Here is a 19,110-nt window from a genome sequence, read left to right on the forward strand (position 1 = left end):
TGTGATATGTTCTTCTTGAATGGATCCCTTGATCATTATGGAGTATCCTTCCTTGTCTCTTTTATTCGTCTTTACTTTCAAGTCTAATTTGTCTGATATGAGTATTGCTACTCCAGCTTTCTTTGGACTTCCATTTGCATGGAATATCTTTTTCCATCCCTTTCCTTTCAGTCTATATGTATCCCTTGGTCTGAAGTGGGTTTCTTGTAGGCAGCATATAGAAGGGTCTTGTTTTTGTATCCATTCAGCCAGGCTGTGTCTTTTGGTTGGAGCATTTCATCCATTTACATTTAAAGTGATTATTGACATGTGTGTTCCAATTACCATTTTCTTAATTGTTTTGGGTTTGTATTTGTAGGTGTTTTCCTTTTCTTGTGTTTCCTACTTAGAGAAGTTCCTTTAGCACTTGTTGTAAGGCTGGTTTGGTGGTGCTGAATTCTCTTCACTTTTGCTTGTCTGGAAAGCTTTTGATTTCTCCCTCAAATCTGAATGAGATTCTTGCTGGGTAGAGTATTCTTGGCTGTAGGTTTCTCTCTTTCATGACTTTCAGTATATCCTGCCATTCCCTTCTGGCCTGCAGAGTTTCTGTAGAAAGGTCAGCTGTTATCCTTATGGGTTTTCCCTTATATGTTATTTGTTGCTTTTCTCTTGCTGCTTTTAATAATTTTTCTTTGTGTTTAATTGTTGTTAGTTTGATTAATAAGTGCCTTGGTGTATTTCTCCTATGGGTCTTATTTTTAATCCATATAACCATACCTATTTCTCTTGATTGGAATATTTAGTCCATTTACATTTAAAGTAATTATTGATAGATATGTACTCATTGTCATTTTGTTTTCTGATTGTTTTTGAAGTTCTCTTTTGTTCCTTTCTTATCTTTTGCTCTCTTCCCTTGTGATTTGATGACTATCTTTAATGTTATGTTTGAATACTTTCTCCTTTTTTGTGTGTATCTATTATAGGTTTTTGGTTTGTGTTTACCATGTGGTTCATATAATAAGTTGATGATCTCTTAAGTTCAAACAGACTCTAACAACCCTCCATTTTATTCCCCATCCCTCACATGTAATGTTTTTGATGTCAGATTTTACATTGTTTTATTTTGTGTATCCCTTAACTACTTATTGTGGGTAGAGATGATTTTACTACTTTTATCTTTTAACCTTCCCACAAAATTTTAAATGGTTGATCTACTACCTTTTCTGTATGTTTTCATTTGCCAATGAAACATTTCTTTCATAATTTTTATATTTCTAGCTGCGAACTTTTCCACTTAAAGAAGTCCTTTCAACATTTCTTGTAAAGCAGTTTTAGTGGTGCTGAACTCTTTAGTTTTTTCTTGTCTGTAAAACTTTCTCTCCTTCAAATATGAATGACAGCCTTGCCACATTGTTTATTCTTGGTTGTAGGTTTTTGCTGTTCATCATTTTCATCATGTTGGTCTCTCTTGCCTGCAAAGTTTCTGTTGGTAAGTGTCTGATCATCTTATGGGAGTTCCCTTCAAAGTAACTATTTGCATTTATATTACTGTTTTTAAGATTTCCTCTTTATTTTTTGTCATTTTAATTATAATTTGTCTTGGTGTGGATCTGTTTGGTTTCATCTTTTTTGGGACTGTTTGTGCTTCCCGGACCTGGACATCCATTTCCTTTCCCAGGGCAGGGAAATTTTCAGCTATAATTTCTTCAAATAAGCTCTCTGCCTAGTCTTTTCCTTCTGCCCCACCCCCAGCATGTTAATGTTAGGATGCTTGATGTTGTCCCAGATGTCTCCTAAACTGTTCTCATTTTTTACAATTCTTTTCTTTTTTTCTGTTCAGCTTGAGGGATTTCCACTACTCTGTTTTTGATTTTGCCAATACATTCCTCTGTATCATCTATTATTTATCCCTTCTAGTGAATTTCTTATATTTAGGTTGTTCTATTCTTCACTTCTGTTTAGTTCTTCTTTATATTTTCTAACTATTTTTAAGCTTCTCACTGTGTTCATCCAGTCTTCTCCTGACTTCATTGAGCATCTTTATGATCATTAAATTGAACTATTTATTGGGTAGATTGCTTATCTCCACTTTGCTAAGTTCTTCTGTGGTTTTGTCTTGTTCCTTTGTTTGGAACACATTCCTCTGTCTCCTTGCTTTGCCTAATTGTGTATGTATATTTCTATGTGTGAAGTAGGTTGCTTACATTTCCAGATTTTGGAAAATTGGCCTTGCATAGGAGACCATGGGGCACAGCAGCACAAACCTTCTGGTCAGCATAACTATATGCTCTAGGAGTGCCTTCTGTGTGGACTGTATGAGCCCTTCTGTTGTGATGGGTTCAACAACTATGGGCACACTGGTAAGTGGGGTTATTCCTCAGCCCATTTGGCTGCCAGGTCTTTCCTCATGCAATGGCTTCAGGCCCACTGATGGGTAGGGCTGTGTATTGTCTGGGCTGGCTGCACTGCTCAGGCAGTCCCATGGTTTGTGCCACTGATGTGGGGGTGGTTGTCAGCATGACTGGCTGCCAGTTTCTTATTTACTTTGACTATCTCCATTTTCTTTTTTTGGCTGTTGTTGCTTTTGTTTGTTTGTTTTTTACTTGATACATGGTTATATAAGAAGTATGTTGTTTAAATGCCAGCAAAATCATCAATGTCCCAGGTCACTAATATTCATCGGGCAGTCTATGTCTTTAATTTGTGTGTTTAAACTAATCATATTTAAAGTGATTATGATAGTTGGATAGTAGCTATCATATTTATTAGTGTTTTCTACTCATCTTTGTTTTTTTTCCTTTTTTTTAAATCATGTCTTCCACTATTTTGTTGCTTTCTTTCTTGTTAACTTACCATTTTATATGATTCATTTTTCTCTCCTCTTTTATCATGTTAATTGTACCTTTTTTTTAATTTAAGTGCTTTCCATGGAGTTTGTAATATGCATTTTACAACTTATTTAACTGCTTTCAAATAACACTAAACCACTTCATGGGTAATGAAAGTACCTTACAGCAGAGAATATCCAATTCCTCCCTGCTGTCCTTTATAACACCACTGTCATTTATATAACTTATCCATAAAGTGTAATCACCCAATATATCATTATTATTATTTAGAACAGTTTATTTGTTAGATTAAGAATATATATATAATTTACCTTAATTTATTCCTAACTATTCCTAACCTATTTCTATTCTCTAACTTTCTTTTTGTAGCTCCAAGTTTCTGACTGTACCATTTTCCTTCTCTCTAAAGACTTTCTTTTAACACTTTTTACAGGGTGGATTTGGTGGTATGGTAACAAATTCCTTTAACTTTTGTTTCTCTGAAGAAGTCTTTATTTCCTCACTTTTAAAGAAATATTTCACTGGATACAAAATTCTAGGTTGGTGGGGTTTTTCTTTCATCACCAAATATTTCTTCTTTTTTTTGTTCCTGTATGCATAAGGATATTTTTTTCCCTCTTTCTTCCTTCAAGATTTTTTCTTTTTTATTTTCCATTTTGACTATAATATGCATAGCTGTAGATTTCCTAATACTTATCTTTCTTAGTGTTTATTGAGCTTTCTGGATCTGTAGTTTGGAGTCTCTCATTAATTTGGGAAAGTTTTCAGTCATTGTTACTTCAAATATTTCTTCTGTTCCTTTCCCTCAAACTTATCCTTCTAGTATCTCCATTACATGTGTGCTACACCTTTGGTAATTGCCACACAGTTCTTGGATATTCTGTTCTTTTTTTCCCCCATTCATTTTTGCTTTGCTTTTTCAGTTTGGAAAGTTTCTATTGACATATCTCCAAGCTTCCTAATCCTTGCCTTGACTCTGGCCAGTCTACTGATAAGCCTATCTAAGGCATTTTTCATTTTGTTGGAGTGCTTTTCATTTTCAGTATTTGCTTTTGATGCATATATTTTCCTTTTCTCTGCTTAAAATTTCCATGAATACTTTTGTTTTCACTTTTCCCATTTTCTTAGTATATTAATGATAGTTATTTAAAATTCCCAGTCTGATAATTCTAAAATATCTGCTATATCTAATTCCAGTTCTGTCACTTGCTTTATCTCTTCATACTGTGTTTTTTGCCTTTTTTCACGACTTGCAATTTTTTTTGTTTAAAGCTAGAAATTGTGTATTGGGTAAAGGGAAATGATGTAAACAGACCTTTAGTGGAAAGTTTTATGTTATTGGCAAGGAGTTAGACTGTTTACTGTTTGCTATAGCTGTCCTATTATCAACTGTATTTTCCTATCTCCTCTGTTGTCTTTGATTCTTTCCTAGAGGCTTTCTGAGGCTTTCTGTCTTTCAGTTGTAACTCCTTGTTATTATGCAGAACCCTGTTGTGGTGGTAGTAAAATGTGTAGGGAGAAGAAGTGGTGTAGAATCCTATGATTATATCTCAGTCTCCTAGTAAGACTGTCCCTGGTTGGTTACTTTTGCAAGTGCTTTTCAGCTTTTTTTCCCTCTTAGATGAGACAGTAAGGCTAGAGTGGACTAGAGTAATTCTCTTTCCCCACATGAAAAATTAAAGGGGCTAGAGTTTGATATCTCTATTCCCTCTCATCAATGTCTACAGAGTACTGGAGTTTAGTGTATCCCTTCCCTTAGGTCAGGCTGTGGTAAAACCAAGTAGTTTAAGCTCTGATAAAATAGTTTCCTTTGAGGGTGGGCCTCTGGTAAGGAGAACAGAACATTCTGGACATATTTTGAAATGATTATTTTTCCTCTCCCTCTTCTAGAAGAATAAGGACAACTTTCTCAAGTCTTCATCCTGAGAACCTCATGGGGCTTCTGGAAGTAAAACTCATGAAACTGTGGGGACCCCTAAGAGTGTGCCCCCAGAAGTTTTTGTCTCTCAAGCTAGATCCACACTGAATCTTCAGAAATAACTCAGTCACCCTTTAAATGTTTCTATCAGGCTCCAGCTCTGGCTTCTGCTCCCTATACGCTGTGATTCTTTGTATCTGCCAATCTATCCAGTTTGGGGGATAGCTGTGCCCTGTGTACTCAATCTCTGATAGATTTAAAAGAGTTGTTGATTTTCAGATCGTTTCACCTTTTTCTTGTTGTGAGGACAAGAATGACAACTCATAAGATTTTTACGTGTCAGATCAGAAACCAGAAGTCCTCTAGGTTCCCCTTCTTTATGACATAAGCCTACTTTAATGAGTTGTTTTTTACTTCTCATAACATAATATTTACAACTTTTCTGACATTCATTTATTTGCCTTTGCTTAACATTACATTTTTTGTGAAACATTTCACCCTTTCAACTATAATTTCCTTAAAGGCTGACACCATATCTTATTTTATATGCTTAATAACTGATGAATTTCATTAAGATGTAGGGCACTGTTAAAATATCTCAGAAATTCCTCTGTTGTCTTAATCCTAGTGAGGGAATGAAAGTCTCAGAGAAAGGAATAATGGAACTCTTCTCCCAGGTTTCCTGTCTGTAAGAAAAGTAAGATTTTAGCTAAGTAATGTATATAAGGCCTGCTTTCCTACAGAAAGATTTCTGAGTCTTTGAAGTTCCTAAAAGCATTATCTAAAACTGAATTTGTATAATTCACCTGTATTTGATTACTACTGAGTAATAAGTACTTACTATATGCAAGTCACTGATAATAGTTTTTCCTTTATTATTTTTAGCCCTCACAATAACCTTAATGATTGGGTATGTTTTATTCCTACTTTGTAGTTGTGGAAACTGAGACTTGGAAAAATTGTCTAACTTCTCCAAAGCCATACAGTGATACAGAATTCAAAAGATGTGGAATTCAAACCCAAGTTTATGTGACTATAGCCAGAATTCTTAACTACTCTATTACATAGCCTCCTAAGAACCTCTACTCTGCTACACAGCCACTCAATTTATCTCTACTCTAAAAACCTCACACTTTCAAATGCATCCCTCTTTATCCACCCTCCTAACTTCAAATTGTTAAATCTTATCAAAGATAAATAAACTATCCCTGGTATCACAAGTTATCCAGTGGGTCTTGGGTGGTATTTTTCTCACACATCAAGTTTCAAGAGGGCAGTATACGTACTATTGCTCAGCAGGTGGTTCTGCTGCAGAGGGTTGAGGGTAGGAGCACCCCCAAGGCCTGGTTGGCCAGCCCGGGCTGCATGAGCAACTCCATGTTGGGGTCCAGGGGCAGCAAGAGGAGACTGCATCTTATCCTTATCCCAGGAAGATTCACTTCCACCTGAAAAACATTCATATAAACAGATTGCAATTTAACAACTTCCTATGAGAAGGATTTTTAAACCCCCTTTTTAGGGTTGTAATTATTAATATTACTCCATAGAAAATTCTTATTAAACATAAGTAACTCATTTTTATAATGGTTTCAAAAGCTTTCAATAGCCCTGGATTTAACGTGACTCTGGGAAGACTAAACAACTGCCACTAATAATATAGGCTCACAACTTACAGGTAGTCTAAACAAATCTGGAAGCACAATGAATAACTTTTGAAAACATTTATATGGTCAAGGCCATTAACTGGAACTACTGCCTCTCTTCCAACCCTCTAACATACATGTGCTATATCTTAATGAAGAACTGTTGCTATTCACTCAGAAAGAACACATTTATGATGACATGCAAAAACATATGGTAAGAAACACAATGATCAGTTATTTTGTTTTCAGATCCAGCACTCAAAAAGCTAATCTCTTCATACACAGCAGGTTTTTATACAAAATAAGCTGGATAAAACATAAAAGCACAGCTCTCAATTTGAAATTGTGTTTCACTTTGAATATCCATGCTAGAGAGTGAAGTAAAGTATGCAGAATTGCAGACTACTATATTATCATAATAACCTACAGTGGCATAGCTATTTCATTTGGCACTTGGCATATTGTGGGGCAGAACCATTGCTTAAGAGCATATAGGAGGAATGGAAAGATGGCAGTGGAGTAGAAGGACATGGAGTGTGTCTCTCTCTATGGATGCATCAGGAATACATCAATAGATGCAATAATTCTCACAGAAAACTAACAACACTAGCAGAAGACCTTAGATACCGGAAATGACTATTAAGATCCCTGCACAACCAGGTAGGACAAAAAAAGGGGGGGGAGAAGGAGAGGAAACAAAACAGGACCTGCACCGTGGGGCAGGGAAGCTGAAGCAGAGGAGAGATTCCTGAATTGGGGGAAACACCCCTTATTGAATGGAGACACCTCCTTTACGACAAGGAATTTGATTGGGAAAGAAGGGAGGCATTTGGGGCTGTCCAAAGAGGATGAAGTGGCCAATCTGTGGCAGAAAGGAAAGAGTGAGAAACACACAGACAGTCCATACTTGCATGACCTGGACTGAAATGTGTGTTAACAGGAGTGCAGGGGGTCTGGGAGCTGGAGCATGGGGACTGGAGAACAGGCCCAGAGTGAGAACCACTATTGGCTACAGGGAGATGGACTGAGGGGATGGGAGGGAGGAAATCCACAGCAGGGAATGCCTAGAGGGGAAGATTGGCCTGCCATGGAAGCAGGATGCTACTTCTGAGTCACATGCAGGGGCAGGAGCCACTATTGTACCCTCTCTCTTGGGGCCCATGATAAACAATAAAGAAAGCCTCTTCTAGGCCTGGCTGTTGAGCATCAGGTGACAAGTAATAGAAAAAGCCCCCTCAAGGGCTGGTGCTAGTGTGCCTGCTGCTGAGGGCCAAAATAAGACTGGCCAGGGTGGGCTATCACTAGGGCCATTCATCTTACACCTATGCCCACCAGCTTCCCTGTGAAATTGACACCACCACTGCCACAACTGGAGCTTCTGCAATCCAAGCAGGGTGCCACTGCTGACTCACATGCGGGGGCAGGAGCCACAATTGTACCCTCTGTCTCTCCACACACTGGCATCTGTGGATAAACAATAAAGGAAGCCCTCACTGAGGCAGACCCAAGAGCTCCAAGGCAAAAGGCAGCCTCAGGACCAGACTCTTATGGTTGGATCACACACAGAGGTGGGGACAAAACCAAAGCTGAACACCAGGGACAGGGGGACTAAGGAAGAGGACCAAAAATATTTTCATCAGCTGTACAAGCTACAGATTAAATCCCTGTGGTCACTAGGTACACCCTGTGTCTTTGGAATATCTGAGTAGACAATGAATGTTCCCACAAATAAAAAAGTTCTAGCTCTGGCAGCTGTGGACTTTGGGAGTAAGAACATGCAGGAATTTGGCCAGATCAGAGCCTAAGTGGACCCCACAGGGCCCACAGCAGATCCAGTGTCCAACCCAGAGGCAGAGGAGGAACTCTTGGGTAGGTAGAGGTAGCTTGTGGCTGAAGGCACATAAGGAATAAGGACACTTACAGCTGAGACCACAAGGAAACAGAATTATTATTATTAATTCTATTGTTTTCATTCATTCTTTTGCTGGTTCCAGCTTTTTTAAAAATTACTATTTTACACTTATGGGATATTCATGTTTTATAATATATTTTATTCTATTTTTTACTTTTATTTTTATTTTTATTATTTTCTATATTTCTATTTCTAGTTGGCTTTTCTGTTGTGCTGAGTTCTTTTCCCCTATCTGTTTTCTTATTTCTCTTTAATACATTTTTATTTTATTGTTTTTCTTTTTCTTTTTATATTTCCATTTAAACATTGCTTTTCTGTTGTTCTGGGTTTTATCCCATTTTATTTTCTTTTATTATTTTATTTTATTTATTTTATTTTATCTTATTTTAGTTTTAATCATTATTATCAGTATGTTCTGTTTCCTTGCTTTATCCTTGAGTTAACAAACTGCTTCGGTTTTTGTTTTCAGGTTTTATTTTATCTTAGTTCTAAATCTAATTGTTAGATTTTGTTTTGGGGAATTTCAGTCTATCTGGTTGTTCTTGTGCTCTTTGTAATATTTTGTCATTGTTCCAATTTGGTCCTTGTTATATTTGGTCCTTGTTTTCACCGTCTGGGGTTTTGTTTGTCATTTTTTTATTCTTTTCTTTTCTTTCTTTCTTTTTTCCTTTTCTTTTCTCTTCCTTTTTAAATTTTTAAAATATATTTCCATTTCTACATTGCTCTTTTGTTCTGCCTACTTTCCCCTTTATCACGCCCTTTTTTATCATTCTTGTCAGTTTATTTTGTTTCTTTGCATCAGTCTTTAGCTGGCACTCTGCTCTGGTTTTGTTTTCTTGGTTTTGAGGTTTTGTTGGTTTTCTCTTTAATTGTCTGATTGCATTCTAGGGTTCTTTTGTCTGGTTGTTTTAGTATTTTATATTTTATTGGGTTCTGTTTTTGTTTCTCTTGTGTGTGTATGTTTCCTTGTTTCAGTATTTGTTTGTTTGATTTAACTTTTCACCGTAACTCTGGGGCTTGGTTAGTCTTTTTTTTAATCCCCTTTATTGCTGGGACAAGCAACCTGCAGGGTCTTGATTCCTCAACCAGAAGTTGGGCCTGAGGCTCTGGGGTGGGAGCACCAAGTCCAGGATGTTGGACCACTAGAGAATCCCAAGCAACAGGAAATATTAATCTCAGAGAGCTCTCATGGAGGCCTCTTTCAAAGTCTAAGACACAGCTCCGCCCAACTTCCTGCAACTGCCAGTGCAGGATACCTCACATCAAACTACAAACAAGACAGGAACACAAACCTACCCATCAGCACACAGACTACATAAAATCATACTAAGCCCACAGATACCCCAAAACACACCACCTGACATGGCCATGCTCATCAGAGGCAACATACTCAGATCCACCCACCAGAATGCAGGCACCAGTCTGTCCCATCAGGAAGCCTACTCAAGACACTGGACCAACCCCACCACAGGGGGGCAGAGAATAGAAGCAAAAGGAAATATGACTAGGCAGCCTAGGGAAAAGAGACCTCAAATACTGTAAATTAGACAAAATTATAAAACAGAGAAATATCTTTCCAGCAAACGAGCAAGATAAAAACCCACAAGACCAAATAAATGAAGAAGAAATAGGCAAATTGCCTGAAAAAGAAATCAGACTAATGATAATAAAGATGATCCAAAATCTCGAAAAAAAAAATAGAAAAAAACACAAGAAACATTTAACGAGGACCTAGAAGAACTAAACTCCAAACAGAAACAAATGACACAATAACTGAAATTATAAATACTCTGGATGGAATGAACAGCAGAATAACTAAGGCAGAAGAATGAGTAAGACAGCTGGAAGATAGAATGGTGGAAATAACTGCCACAGAACAGAATAAAGAAAAAAGAATAAAAAGAATGGAAGACAGTCTCAGAGACATTGGGGACAACATTAAGTGCACCAACATTTGAAGCATAGGCGTGCAGAGGAAGAAGAAAAAAAAAAAAGAAAGGCTCTGAGAAAATATCTGAAGAGATTATAATTGAAAACTTCTCTAACATGGGAAAGGAAATAATCAAGTCCAAGGAGCACAGAGTTCCATACAGAATATACCCAAGGAGAAACAGACTGAGACACACATTAATCAAACTACCAAAAATTAAACAGAAAGAAAAAAATTTTTAAAGCAGCAAAAGAACAAGAATAAATAACATATAAAGAAACCCACATAAGATTAACAGCTAATCTTTCTGCAGAAACTTTGCAGGCCAGAAGGGAGTGGCAGGATATACTACAAGTGATGGAAGGGAAAAACCTATAGCCAACAATACTCTACCCAGTAAGATTCACATTCAGATTCAATGGAGAAATCAAAAGCTTTACAGCAAAGCTCAGAGAATTCAGCACCACCAAACCAGCTTTACAATAATTGCTAAAGGACTTCTTTACATAGAAAACACAAGAGAAGGAAAAGACCTACAAAAACAAACCTAAAACAATTAAGAAAATAGTAATAGGAACATACATATCAATAATTACCTTAAATATAATTGGATTAAATGCTCCAACCCAAAGTCACAGACTGCCTGAATGGATACAAAAACAAGACCCTTATATATACTGTCTACAAAAATCCCACTTCAGACCTAGGGACACATACAGACTGAAAGTGGGGATGGAAAAAGATATTCCATGCAAATGGAAGTCAAAAGAAAGCTGCAGTAGCAACACTCACATCAGACAAATTAGACTTTAAAGACGATTAAAAGAGACAAGGAAGGACACTACATAATGATCAAGGGCTTAATCCAAGAAGAAGATATAACATTTGTAAATATCTATGCACCCAACATAGGAGCACCTCAATACATAAGGCAAATGCTAACAGCCATAAAAGGGGACATTGACAGTAACACAATAATAGTAGGAGACTTTAACACCCCACTTACACCAATGGACAGATCATCCAAACACAAAGTATACAAGGAAACACAAGCATTAAATGACACATTATACCACCTCAACTTAGTGGATATTTATAGGACATTCCATCCAAAACCTGCAGAATACACTTTCTTCTCAAGTGCACACAGAAAATTCTCCAGGATAGATCACATCTTGGGTCACAAATTAAGCCTCAGTAAATTTAAGAAAGTTGAAATCATATCAAGCAACTTTTCCGACCACAAGGCCATGAGACTAGATAAGTAACAGGGAAAAAACTGTAAAAAACACAAACACATGGAGGCTAAACAGTATGCCATTGAACAACCAAAAGATCACTGAGGAAATCAAAGAGGAAATAAAAAAAATACCTAGAAACAAATGACAATGAAAACACAAAGGCCCAAAACCTATGGGATGTAGCAAAAGCAGTTCTAAGAGGGAAGTTCATAGCAATACAATCCTACCTCAAGAAACAAGAAAAATTTTAAATAAACAACCTAACCTGACATGTAAAGCAACCTGAGAAAGAAGAAAAAAAAAAAAACACACAAAGTAAGCAGAAGGAAAGAAACCATAAAGATCAGATCAAAAATAAATGAAAAAGAAATGAAGGAAACGATAGCAAAGAAAATAAAACTAAAAGCTGGTTCTTTGAGGAAATAAACAAAACTGATAAACCATTATGCAAATTCATAATGAAAAGAACAGACACAAATCAACAGAATTAGAAAGGAAAAAGGAGAAGTAACAACTGACACCGCAGAAATACAAAACGTCATGAGAGACTACTACAATCGACTATATACCAATAAATTGGATAACCTGGAAGAAATGGATAAATTCTCATAAAAGTACAACCTTCCAAGGCTGAACCAGGAAGAAAGAGAAAAGATGAAGAGACCAATCACAAACACTGAAATTGAGACTGTGATTAAAAATCTTCCAAAATACAAAAGTCCATGACCAGATAGCTTCACAGACAAATTCTTTCAAACATTTAGAGAAGAGCTAACACCTATCCTTCTCAAACACTTCCAAAATATAGCAGAGGGAGGAAAACTGCCAAATTCATTCCACGAGGCCACCATCACCATGATACCAAAACCAAAGATATCACAAAAAAGAGAAAATTACAGGCCAATATCACTGATGAATATAGAGGCAAAAATTCTCAGCAAAATAATAGCAAACAGAATCCAATAGCATATTTAAAAAATCATACAGCATGATCAAGTGGGGTTTATCCCTGGAAAGTAAGGATTCTTCAATATACACAAATCAATCAATGTCATATACCATGTTAACAAATTGAAGGATAAAAAATATGATAATCTCAATAGTTGCAGAAAAAGCTTTTGACAAAATTCAACATCCATTTATGATAAAAACTCTCCACAAAGTACACATAGAAGGAAATTACCTCAACATAATTAAAGCTATACACAGCAATCCAACAGCCAATATAATTCTTAATGGTGAAAAGCTGAAAGCATTCCCTCTAAGAACAGAAACAAGACAAGGGTGCCCATTCTCACCACTATTGTTCAACATAGTTTTGGAAGTTTTAGCCACAGAAAGCAGAAAAGAAAAATAAATAGAAGGAATCCCAATTGGAAAAGAAGTAAAACTGTCAGTATTTGTAGATGACATGATACTATACATAGAAAACCCTAAATATGCTATCAGAAAACTGCTAGCACTAATCGATGAATTTTGTAAAGTAACAGGATACAAAATTAATGCTCAGAAATCTCTTGCATTCCTACACACTACAATGAAAAACCAGAAACCATAATTAAGGAAACACTCCTATTTATCATTGCAACAAAAAGAATAAAATGCCTAGGAATAAACTTACCTGAGGAGGCAGAAGACCTGTATGCAGAATACTATAAGACACTGATGAAAGAAATCAAAGATGATACAAATAGATGGAGACATATACCATGTTCTCGGATTGGAAGAATCAACATTCTGAAAATGACTATACTACCCAAAACAATCTACACAGTCAATGCAATCCCTATCAAATGACCAATGGCATTTTTCACAGAACTAGAACAAGAAACTTTGCAATTTGTATGGCAACGCAGAAGACCCTGAATAGCCAAAGCAATCTTGTGAAGGAAAGACAATGGCTGGAGGAATCAGGCTCCCTGATTTCAAAGTATACTACAAGGCTACAGTGATCAAGACAGTATGGTACTGGCACTAAAACAGAAATAGAGATGAATGGAACAAGATAGAGAGCCCAGAAATAAGCCCATGCACATATGGTCACCTTATCTTTGACAAAGGAGGCAAGAATATACAATGGAATAAACATTATGGTACAAGTTTCTTTTGGGATTATGGTTTTCTTTGGGAATATGCCCAGTAGTGGGATTACTGGATCATATGGTAGTTCTATTTGTAGTTTTTTAAGGAACCTCCAAATTGTTTTCCATAGTGGCTGTACCAACTTACAGTCCCACCAACAGTGCAGGAGAGTTCCTTTTTCTCCACACCCTCTCCAAGAGGTGGATAGAACTACAATCTGTCATACAGAGTGAAGTAAGTCAGAAAGAGAAGGACAAATATTGTATGCTAACTCACATATATGGACCCTAAAAATGGTACTGATGAACTCAGTGACAAGAACAAGGACGCAGATACAGAGAATGGACTGGAGAACTCGAGGTATGGGAGGGGGCGGGCGGTGAAGGGGAAACTGAGACGAAGCGAGAGAGTAGCACAGACATATATATACTACCAACTGTAAAATAGATAGTCAGTGGGAAGTTGTTGTATAACAAAGGGAGTCCAACTCGAGGATGGAAGATGCCTTAGAGGACTGGGGCGGGGAGGGTGGGGGGGACTCGAGGGGGGGGAGTCAAGGAAGGGAGGGAATATGGGGATATGTGTATAAAAACAGATGATTGAACTTGGTGTACCCCCCAAAAAATAAAAAAATAAAAAAATAAAAAAGAATATACAATGGAGAAAAGAAAGCTGCTTCAATAAGTGGTGCTGGGAAAATTGCACAGCTACATGTAAAAGAATGAAATTAGAACATTCCCTAAGACCATACACAAAAATAAACTCAAAATGGATTAAAGAGCTAAATGTAAGGCCAGATGCTAAAAACTCTTAGAGGAAAACTTAGGCAGAACACTCTATGACATAAATCAAAGCAATATCCTTTTGTCCCACCTCCTAGAATAATGGAAATAAAATCAAAAATAAACAAATGGGACCTAATGAAACTTAAAAGCTTTTGCATAGCAAGAGAAACTGTAAACAAGAGAAGAAGAAAACCCTCAGAATGGGAGAAAATATTTAGCAACAAAGCACCTGGCAAAGAATTAATCTCCAAAATATACAACAGCTCATGCAGCAGTTGTCAAAAAAACAAACAACCCAATCAAAAAATGGATGGAAGACCTAAATAGACATTTCTCCAAAGAAGACATACAGATGGCTAATAAACACATGAAAAGATGCTCAGCATCACTAATCATTAGAGAAATGCAAGTCAAAGCCACAATGAGGTATCACCTCACACCAGTCAGAACTGCCATCATCAAAAAATCTAGAAACAATAAATGTTGGAGAGTGTGTGGAGAAAAGGGAACCCTCCTGCACTGTTGGTGGGAATGTAAAATGGTACAGCCACTACAGAAAACAGTATGGAGTTTCCTTAAAAAACTAAAAATAGAACTACCATATGACCCAACAATCCCACTACGGGGCATTTACCCTGAGAAAACCATCATTCAAAAAATACATGTACCACAATGTTCATTGCATCACTATTTACAATAGCCAGGACATGGAAGCAACCTAAACCCCCATCAACAGATGAAAGGATAAAGAAGATGTAGCACATATATACAATGAATTATTACTCTGCCATAAAAAGAATGAAGTTTAGTTATTTGTAGTGAGGTGGATGGTCCTAGAGTGTGTCATACAGAATGAAGTTAGCTAGAAAGAGAAAAACAAATACCATATGGTAATGCATATATAATGGAATCTAAAATAATGGTACATATGAACCTAGTGACAGGGCAAGCATAAAGATGCAGATGTAGAGAACAAACATGTGGACATGGGGTAGGATGTGGGGAAGCTGGGACGAAGTGAAAGAGTAGCACTGACATACATAGGCTACCAAATGTAAAATAGATAGCTAGTGGGAAGCTGCTGCATAACACAGGGAGATCAACTCGGTGATGTGTGATGAACTAGAGGGATGGGATAAGGAGTGTGGGAGGGAGGCTTAAGAATGAGCGGTTATGAGGATATATGTATAAATATAGTTGATTCATTTTGTTGTACAGCAGAAACTGGCACAACATTGTAAATCAATTATACTTCAATAAAGTTCTGGGGAAAAAAAGCATAGAGGAAACAACCGCAAAATTATTTCCATGGCATCCTTTTAAGAATACTTTAAACAGAGCGGTAGGGGTTGAATTCCAGTCACTGCAGTAGCAGACAGTCTGGTCCTAGAAAACAAAATGGTTGTGTGGCAACCCCATCTATTCACTTGATGTGTTTCATTAATTCAGAAATCAGTGGTTCTGCTCCTATTCCCATGCTGGGATTGTGACATTAGCGATCTCCACCTGGCTGACTCTAACCCATCTGTTGCCCCAAACCACTGACCCTGTTTTGTGGAGAGATTTAGGCCTGGGAATCTTGGGTACTCTGTAAAATATGTGCACTTACTGAGTTAAGAAAAAAGTAGAAAGAAACCAAGGTGGTCATATTCTTAACATTCACCATTTTAATATTTTTTCACTTCTTTGAGTTCCCGCCCAGGCTTTGTTAATATGGATACTCATTTGTATATTATAAACATCTCTGCCATGTTGCTTCAGGTATCAAATTTACAAAGTGTAATGGCTACATAGTAGTCTCTTGAGTTAATTTACTATAATTTATTAAATACTGGACTTTGTTTCAAATGTGTCAGTATATAAATTTTAATAACAGCATTAATTTGAATATTTCCTTAGACTCAATCAATTCCCAGGAGTGGGATTTCTGGGTCAAAGAGGTTTTTTTATTATAAAATAAAATGATTACTTAGTTTATACTTTTGCTTTCAAGTACCGCATTTGCAAAATCAGCTTTTAGAGTTTTAAACTTTTTAGGGAAATATTTTCAAGGCAAAATGGTGTTCTCCCTGAAGATTTAAAATGTATTTAAGCAAACTGCTGGAATCTCTGAGAGGTTTTTTGTTTGTTTGTTTGCTTTTGTTTTATTTTGTATTTTTTTAACGTTTTTACCCATTCATCTACTCTTATCCCAGTTCTGGGCACAAATCCCCTCTGCAGGACTCTTTCAAGTCCTCTTGTGGCCAGAGTCAATTTCTAATCCCAAAGTGGGAGTCTTGGACAATCTCCAACTAGACAAGTTCCAGACAAGGAAACAACAGATTCTCCATCAGCATATATAAAGTCTGAGGGGTACCTGGCCATGCTTATAAAGACAAAGCTTTTCCAATCAAAAGAGGAAGAAATAAGTAGCTAATTGTTCGGTTTCTGCTTTAAGTCATTCAATTGACATGCATGGAAGCTTAAAAGGTAGGAAATTTCATTGATTTTGATAGGTTGGCTTAATGGACCAGAAATCATTCCCTTGATCATGTTGAAGTTTTGTGCATTTATTGAAAATATGCAACACCCTTATGATTACAACAATTGTTCTCTCTTTTCTTCCAGATGTTTGCTGTTGTATAGTCACTGCCTAAGAGCAGGGAAGTATTTTCTGGTTGGTGCGTTGACATAATTTAGCATACACAAATTTGAAATTCCAATTAAAATCAATATGACATTGTTATGCTGTAATGAACAGGAATGGCAGAAGGGGACAGGGGAGTATCTTAATAAATGATGAAAGTAACCACATTGCAACACTGAGAATTCTTTATAGTAACATCGGGCCAATAAACATGATTAATACCAGAAAATGCAAAATTTTGAAAGATCAATTGCTGAGCAAAAACGAAACCACTTCATCATTTTTAGCATTATGTCCAGGATATGAATTATTTCACCATTACAGAACTGTAATTTGTAAAACGATGAGCAACACATTGACAAAGAAAGATACATTTGGAAGATACTAAATTATACCATTGATATTAACATGGTATTGCACCATCATAGCAGGAACAGCGTACAGCAACACTAGGGCTGAGAATATGTCAATATTTATTTTATAAATTAAAAGTCATTTAATCAATTTTCAATAACAAATGGTACATTAGGTATTAGTCTGAAGTTTTATATATTACATATTCCAAATAACTTGAATATAAATGATTTTTAAACTGCATTAAAGGATTCCAGATGTTTTTGTGTCTGCTTTGGTGAGAGCTTTAGGTGAACTTTTCCCAAGCGTTCTCATCTTTTTAACTACTGTGCTAAATGATACAAGGAGGCTGGTTATCAGCTGTGCCCATCTTCACCAAGTATAATAAATGAAATTATCCTGCACTCTCAAGGCAACTACATATGAAGTGAGTGACAGAGGAGTATGGTACATCCTTTATATTTGCATAAGAAACTATGGACACATTTCTGTCTTTTGACCTAAAATACTTACCACTTTACAGCCTAAAGAAATTGACTTATGACTCAGTATGGAGGCTTTGGTAGCCCCAAACTTTACATTTCCCTATGCCCTGATGCCAATCTGCATTAACATCCACTACACTTAAAGCTAACAAATTGTTTTTACCAACCGAATCTAGAGTCAACCTTTTTCTACCACTATGTGAAGGGCTTGGGTACTCACCTTCATTTTTCTATCTATCCTCTATACCTATCTATCTATCTATCTATCTATCTATCTATATCTATCTATCTATCATCTCTATATGTATTAGTTTGCTAGGGGTGCCACAACAAAATACCATATACCATAGACAGTGTTTGTGTCCTCCAAAATTCATATGTTAAATCCATATTCCCAATGTTATGGTATTTGAAGATGGGGCCTTTGGGGGTGATGAGGTAAGGGACAAGTGTCTTTATAAAAGAGACTCCAAAGAAAGAACTCCTGAGCCCCTTTATACCATGTGAAGACACGGAAAGAATATGGTTGTCTGTGAACCTGGAAGTGGGTCCTCACCAGATACTAAATCAACCATCATCTTGATCTTGGTCTTCCAGCTTCTAGAACTGTGAAAAATAAATTCCTGTTGTTTACAAGCCATCCACTCTATGGCATTTCTGTTATAGCCAACCAAATGGACTAAGATATCATAGAGTGGGTAGATTAAACAACAAAATTAATTTTCTCACAGTTATGGAGGCTAGAAGTCCAAGATCAAGGTGTTAGCAGATTTGCTTTCTCCTGAGGCCTCTCTTCTTGGGTTGCAGATAGCTACCTTCTCCCTGTGTCCTTTCATGGTCTTTCTTCTATGTACATGCATCCTTGATGTCTCTTTGTGTGTTCAAATGTCACCTTCTTATAAGGAAACCAGTCATATTGGATTAGAAGCTACTCTAAGGGCTTCATTTTAACTTAATCACCCCTTAAAGATTCTATGTCCAAATATGGTCACATTCTGAGGTACTGGGGGGGCCTTCAACCTATGAATTTTGGGGGCACACAATTCTGCCCATAACCCTAGATCATGTACCCTTTATTGAATCAGATAATACTAGGTTTATGAGGGAATCCTTCTAGTAAAGAGAAGAAAAACTGGATAGCATTTCAACAAGGCATGTCTAAGAAACCAAATAGGCAGTAGGTTAGGGCAAACAGAGAAGGCTCATCAAAGCCTTCATCTTTACTTCAAGGAACTTCATATTAAGTATAAACCTAACCCAACACAGTCCTATGTAGAGAAAGAAAATATACAAAACACAGCATATC

At 36.7% G+C, this 19,110-nt stretch overlaps 1 protein-coding gene across 1 annotated transcript in view; it reads right to left on the minus strand.

Annotated features, from left to right (window-relative positions):
- DACH2 (dachshund family transcription factor 2) overlaps window positions 1-19,110 on the minus strand; it is a 632,298-nt gene that overhangs the window by 143,643 nt on the left and 469,545 nt on the right. Inside the window, exon 5 of the mRNA XM_057717620.1 lies at window positions 6,033-6,191. Within this exon, the coding sequence (XP_057573603.1) occupies window positions 6,033-6,191 (159 nt within the window). The remainder of the gene's footprint in view (window positions 1-6,032; window positions 6,192-19,110) is intronic.

This window comes from Hippopotamus amphibius, chromosome X, assembly GCF_030028045.1.
Source record: "Hippopotamus amphibius kiboko isolate mHipAmp2 chromosome X, mHipAmp2.hap2, whole genome shotgun sequence".
NCBI classification, from domain to species: Eukaryota; Metazoa; Chordata; class Mammalia; order Artiodactyla; family Hippopotamidae; genus Hippopotamus; species Hippopotamus amphibius.